The sequence below is a fragment of the Mandrillus leucophaeus genome, unplaced genomic scaffold (assembly GCF_000951045.1).
Source record: "Mandrillus leucophaeus isolate KB7577 unplaced genomic scaffold, Mleu.le_1.0 Scaffold78, whole genome shotgun sequence".
NCBI lineage: Eukaryota > Metazoa > Chordata > Mammalia > Primates > Cercopithecidae > Mandrillus > Mandrillus leucophaeus.
Window position 1 is genome coordinate 1,082,416 of NW_012108474.1, and position 6,974 is coordinate 1,089,389.

At 54.1% G+C, this 6,974-nt stretch overlaps 1 protein-coding gene across 1 annotated transcript in view; it reads left to right on the forward strand.

Annotated features, from left to right (window-relative positions):
• Positions 1–310: 310 nt before the first annotated feature.
• The window catches only part of SOX8 (SRY (sex determining region Y)-box 8), a 24,230-nt gene continuing 17,566 nt past the window's right edge, over positions 311–6,974 (forward strand). The window contains exon 1 of the mRNA XM_011967022.1: positions 311–350. Coding sequence (XP_011822412.1) covers positions 311–350 — 40 coding nt within the window. The remainder of the gene's footprint in view (positions 351–6,974) is intronic.

Consider the following 6,974-nt stretch of genomic DNA (forward strand, 5'->3'; position numbering starts at 1 on the left):
ACACGGGGCGGGACACAGGGCCAGACACAGGGTGGACACAAGGTGGGACACAGAGTGGACATGGGGCGTGACACAGGGTGGGAAACAGGGCTGCAGCAGAAGACTCCCCACACCCCTCCTGCCTCCACCTCCGGGTGGAAGGGACCTGAGTTGCGAGCGCTGACCTCCTAGCAACATCGAGGACACCTTGCAGCGGGCCCTCAGCCCCAGCAGCCACATGCGCAGAGACCCTCAGCCCCAGTGGCCACATGCGCAGGGACCCTCAGCCCCAGCAGCCACATGCGCAGAGACCCTCAGCCCCAGCGGCCACATGTGCAGGGACCGCACCAGCAGCTTCCACAGGAGCTCAGGTCAGTGTGTGTGCATGTGGGTATGACATGCCTGTGTGTACATGTGTGCACAGGGGTGTGTGCATGTCTGTGCAGGTGTGCACATGTATACATGTATGTGCGCATGTTCAGGGATGTGCGTATATCCTGGCACGTCTGCAGGTGGGAGAGACACAGGTGGGGACTGTTCAGCCACTGCACACTCCAGGGCCCAACCCTCATCGGTGCTAGGAGGGCCCTTTCCCACAGGGACCCAATCGGCGCTGGCTGAAGGATGGATGTGCTCTGCCCCTCACCACAGCGCAAACTCCAGGGCCACAGAGGAAAACAAGATGTGGCCTCACCAAAGCAATAGCCTAAATCAGTAATTCTAAGGCAAGAAGCATAGGGTACTTCCTGCTTATCAGGAAAAAGGATGACAGACTGAACTGAGATTTCAGGGGAAAAAAAACTATTTCAACCTCTACTCACATTATAAAAATAGCTACATAAAAAGAAGCAGCAAAAATTTTGAAACATCACAGACTCTCAAAGCAAAACTAACCCACCAGTCAAGCTTCGGAAGGCCCCGTCACTGCCCCACACAGGAGGCAACAGACAGCCATGCGACCACCTGCCTCTCACAGGGACCCTGAGCCTGACCTGGGAGCTGCAACCACGTCGCCCAAGCAGCCAACAGCAGGCATGGCCAGCAAATACTTTGCTTCAGAATCAGAAAGAAATTGCCACGTGTGGCAGCCTGAGCCTGTAGCCCCAGCTACTCAGGAGGCTGAGGCAGGAGAATCGCTTGAAACCGGAAGGAGGAGGTTGTAGTGAGGGGAGATCGCGCCACTGCATTCCAGCCTGGGCAAAAAAGTGAAACTCTGTCTCAAAAAAAAAAAAAAAAAAAAGGAATCAGAAAAAAAAAATCAGTTTTCTCTTTTCTCTTTTTGGATAAATTGTTGTAAAATTAAAACAGTCATCCCAGAAATGCAGAAATGCCATTCTCGATGGTTCTTACTGGCCATGGTTAAATTCTGGGCCTTGGCACGGTGACCTCAAGTATTTTGTCTTTAAAGGTATGTGCTGCAGAGCTCTGAGGTAGGGCAGTGCTGTTTGCTTTTTAAACAAAGAAGTATTTTTACAGAAGACCTTGTAAAACCAAGTGGTGCACTTCATTAGAATTCAAGTGGCCTGGAGAAAAGAAAAAGAACTCATTTCCCATGAGCTCTCAGAGCCACTGAAAGCTCAGAACAAAACAAATTGAGCAGAGTTTGAAGTATTCTTTTTGGTTTAATTTTCTCCTCAAATTTTCTGAAGAACAGCTGAGAGTTTAGCAAATACGGGTGCAAATGATTCTGCCTGCCATGTCAACTCTGCCTCTGGTGCCATCTGAGGAGGATGACGAGCTACAAGGGCTGCGGCGAGACTCAGAGACACGCTACTGAGAGCACCGCGGCCCCACCTCGCTGGAGCAGCTGCAGGGGAGAAGCGATAAAACTGCCCCATGTGGAAAAGAAAGAAGGGCGGTGAGCGGGCGCACAGAATAGACGCCACAGTGCGGCACGCATGCCTCCACGCCTAAAGGACAAAACCAGCGCGGAGATCCCCTAGAGGTTGGATTTTCAACACAAATCTCACCCGAGGACTCCAACGTGACAATGTGGAACTGGAAAGACCAGCAAGAAAAACCCCTCCGTTCCCGCCAGCGTTGGGCGTTCCTTCTGCAGCCCAGGCTGTCCACGTTACTCGGGATCATAGTCAAGCGGTGGGTTCTGTGTGGTGCTTGGCTCCTAGGGCCTTGGGGAACCCATGTTCTTCTCCATTCAGCTTCATGGAGAGACTTTTTCGGGTTCCAGCCCATGCTAGGAAGCTAGACAGAAGAGTGGCCCCACCCGCCCTGTTTGGAACCTAGCTGGGGCCTGCGGTGTTTGAAGCACGTGGGCAGATTGGGGTGAGGCCAGAAGAGCCTCTTCCAGAGCCAAGGATGAGCCTTGAGGCTGAAGAGCTCACCGAGGCCACTATAAGACAGAAAGAAAAAGAGCCTCAGAGACTCCTCAGTAAATAATCAGAACAGAGAGCACAGGTGGAGAGCAGGAGGGCGAGGCACTGAGACTCCACAAGCTTCCAGGGAGAAGGAGAGTCAGATGCTTGAAGACGCCTCCTCGATGCTGCAAAGCTCGGAGGGAAAGTGGCTTCGACGGAGAATGACAGATCCGGGCAAGTTGGTCCTTTTCCTTTCTGGAAAAGCTGCTTGGGGATACACTCCAGCAGAAAGAGAATCCGCCAGCAAACGGACACATGAGGAGCCCAGGAAGTATGAACGCAACCAAGGGAGGGCTGCGGCAGTCTCTCTCCTGCTGGGCCACACCTCAGGGCTGGAGGCGGGTGGAGGGGGAGGAAGGGGTGATGGCTGGAAAAGTTCCCTGTGTTGATACTAAGCCCTGGTAGAAACCACCTGCTACAGGTCAGGCACATTTCACTGAGCAGGAGATGCCCCTAGAAGACAGGGGATAGAGGTATAAAGAAAGCCCTCTCCCTGACTGCAAGGAGCCAGAGGGTAGACGGGCACAACAACACTGGAAAGGGGACAACATCAGCCACAAAGGAAGCAGAGAGCAGGGCTCTGGTGGTCAGTCCTGGGTGGGGTCAGGAGTCCACGAGTGATGAGGGCTAAGTCTGAAGACCGGAAGGGCATCGGCAGCCATGGAGAGAACAAGCACAGTTCAACCCCGGGAAGGCAGAGGTCAGGTGGTCTTAGGACCGTGGTCAGGAAGAGATGCCTCACGTGGCAGGGACACAGCGGGAGCAGTTCAGGCACCATGGCTCGTCTGCTGGGGCCCCAGCCTCTTGTTGCAAGCAGCGCAGGTGGACATCTGCCCCAGAGGCAGCAGGGAGCGTGTGCCCCAAAGCCGCCAGCACTCGTGCCCTGTGCAGGCGCCAAGTGTCCGGCCCTGGCCGGGGCAGTTCCCTCCTGGGCCTGTCCAGGAGTCGGACCCAACAAACACGTGAACTGACAGACCAAATCCCTCAGGAGGGTCTCTATGCCAAAGCCATGACAGCCACGAAAAGTGCCAGTCACAAAGTCAGTCTGCAAATGCCAACATTACCCAGTCTCCATGTCACATTTCACCCACAAATCCCTTCCAAATTGTAACAGTGTCTCATAAATGTTTGAGCTTCAAAAGAAAGGTCCTTTCCAACGTTCAGATACACAGATAGACTCCGTGGCTGCCTGCGAGCCATCTCCCGTGCCAGCGTGTCCTCCGTCCACCTTCTGGGAAGTGTGCACAGGCGGGGAATCCCATGTCTGCCTCAGGATGGCCCAGTGGTCAGTCTCATCTCATCAGTGACAGGCAGGTCTTAAAAAGCAACTTGGCTAAGGCCACATAGCTAAGGTGTGGCCCACCAACTCTGAGCCCCACTACTTCCACCTGTCACAAGCTTCCGGAAAGTTCTCTGCAGTGAACAGCTATCAACCCAATTCTGACCAACTGTAATTACACTGTTTCCAGATAACACCTGAATTCTGAGGCAGTTAAAATGCATTGTGTACATATTCTATGTGACTCTCAACAATAGCAAACCAACGTGAGTTCAGTCCAGGAGAACCCAGCCTGGGTGGGCAGCTCCAGCCTAGGGCGTCTTCAGCAGCACCTGTGAGGCTGTCCTTCCCCGGCCTTGTCAGGGATCCAGCTCTACCCACTGGCGCTGTAACAGACGCAGGGCTGCCGGAAATTCCAGGAGTCTAGCCCCAGCTGCCTGTGGCCACCCATGGACCGACCTGCCCAGGCCCCCTGGGAGAGGGATTTCAAAGCATCAAGGAACCGGCCTGGTTGACAAGGCTCCAAACCAGCTGTTTGCCACACACGCCCTTGCACTACAGGGTTGACCAGTGCAGGCCTCAATCTTCTGCGGGGAACGCTGGGCCACAACGCTGGTGTGCGACCCTGGGGGTCCCTGCCATAAAACAGCGAGGGCTTCTGGCCAGGCTGCTCTGCCCTCTGTCCCAGTGACCCTGGGCATGGTGCCTGCTCTTGGGTTCAGTTTCCTCATCGCATATACAGACGGCAGCAGGCCTGAGTGCAGGAGGCACCAGCACCCATGGGCGGCCAGCACTGCCCCTACACACCAAGAACACAGCACCCAGGTCCCGCTGCTTAGGCCGGAAACTCCTGTCACATGAGCTTTTACTCATCCGGATTTCGGCCGTTCCTGGGAGTGGCATCTGGGCTGAGGGGGATGCTCAGTGTCACATGTCCCCGATCACCTTGGGCGGCCTTGGTCCTCCTAGGTGCCGTCACGGCCCGAGAACACCACTGCCCAGATGTGAACCGGGTGTCCAGGATACGCAGGCTGCACAGCGACGTGAATGAAGGGCAGGGCTGAACTCCAGGGCAGATGGACACTCGCTGCACAGCCAGGCCGGAGGCTGACCCTGCTTCCTCGCTGTCCACCGGGGGTGGTGACGTTGTCACCAGGAGGTCGGCACCAGGCAAGGTGCTACTTCAGCATCTGCTCAACACAGTAATCGCACTAGGGACTGGAGTCCACACGTCAGGATAACAGGTGTGTCTTCAACTCTGAGCCCTGTGAAAATGCCACTTTCTGCTAACACCACACTCCGGCTCCCACAGCACAGCAGGGCATGGCAGACACCCCAGGATGCCCGTGGTACACACGTCTGTGTGCAGTAAGCACACCCCCAGCGCCTACACACCTCGGTGGCAGCACACGGAAACACCCCAGCCCACGGGGGGAAGGAGCCAGCCCCAGGACGGACGCAAAGTCAGGCTGAATGCAGAGGCCTGTCGCTGGCAGCCGGCCTCTCCGTGTCTAGCTTCGAAGCTTCCCCGACAGAGTAAGCGTTTCTGTGTTCCCCTGATCTGTACATTTTTACTACGTCTGCTGAGACAATCTGCCTAAGGGTAACCCTGCCTCAGTTCAATGTCTTTTAACAAGGGGAGTTTCCACAGAATACATTTGATTATGTGTTTAATTACAAGTGTTCAATAGCTACAAACATTGTAAAATTCAGTATCAAGTGAACTATTTGGAGAGCCCCTATGGCAACTTGGAAAAACCCTGGGATTCTGAGGAACAGGAAGGAGTGCACGGTCCCAGTAAAATCCAGAACTTTCTAGAAGGAGATAAATACAGGATGACTGCCTGCTTGCCCTGGGCCAGCTCACTCAGAAAACCATGTCCCTGGAAGATCCTGGAAGATGGGAAACTGGTTCCTTGATACTGCAGAAAGACACTGATTCTACCCTAAACATACTCACAAGATAGAAGAACATGCATATGTCAAGGAGAAATGTTCAATGCTGGGCACCAGGCTTAAAATATCTGCTTGACCCAGTGGCTTAAAAGTGGTTCCTTCTGAATTGAACAGAGAATCCCTGCAGAGATCAAAGGAGCCTCAGCTCGTTTGAAAGAGTCTGAGCTGGTTTTATGAAGCTGTGCTCAGAATGCAATGCTGCTGGGACTTCCCGCTGTATCTCGGGCTCCCCTGTGGAAGGCCTATTAGAGCCTCACAGCTTCGCTTTATCTCTGCTTCATCGTTTGCTAAGTGACAGCACCAACATTTAGAATGACTGGTTAATACTGTGGAGGGAAAAGCAACCTGGGAAGAACTACATTTTAAAATAATTGCAGGCCGGGCACGGTGGCTCACGCCTGTAATCCCAGCACTTCGGGAGGCCCTGAGGTCAGAAGTTCGAGACCAGCCTGGCCAACATGGTGAAACCCTGTCTCTACTAAAAATATTTTTAAAAATTCGCCAGGCGTGGTGGTGCACGTCTGTAATTCCAGGTACTTGGAAGGCTGACACAGGAGAATCACTTGAACCCAGGAGGCCGAAATGGTGCCAGTGCACTCCAGCCTGGGCTGAAGTGAGAGTCTGTCTCAAAAATAAATAAAATAAAATACAATAAAATAAAAATAATTGCTTTAAAGAAAGAGAGAGAGAGAGAGACCGAGTTGAAGCCAATACTGCAATCCCACAGGAAACCTTGTAGTGAGGAGCACATCTCGTCACTTTGCACCAGGAGGTGGAAAGTATCACACAAACGTCACACAAAACGTCAAACTGAGCATCACTCCAGCACAGCCAGGCTACCAAACTTCCCGTGATGTGTGTGGGACGAAAGCTGTGCAAACAAGAACTTCTGCAATCCGACCGTTTCCTTCCACGCGTGAGGGAAGTAGACGACGGAAGGAAATGGAGACGTCCAATGTCCACGGCCTACAACCACGCGAGGACAACGCCGGGGCCAGTGGCTCCGGGGCCCTCTGGAAGGGTGGCTGCCCACGCACCCCGCTGGCTCCATCTCGGCCTGGCACGCTCCCCTCACTTCCAGGCTCATCTGAGAGCCTGAGTTTGGGCTTCGTTGCTACTAACAGGTTGGGCTTATGAAACACGCATCCGTGTGTCCACTAATGTCCCTGTGATCACAGGACCGTTCTCTTCCAAACCAGTTGTGCGTAGTCCGGACCAGGGAGGGAGGGAGTTGCAATCGCCAGCTGCCCCTGGCCAGGGGGTCCAGAGGTTTTGAGCACGAACTGACTTTTCTCAGAGCTCTGCCCTGCAGGCTGCGCACGCTGTGGGGTGAAGGGTCTCAGCCAGCGGACCCCGCCAACCACATCCCAGAGTGGGGCGCAGGC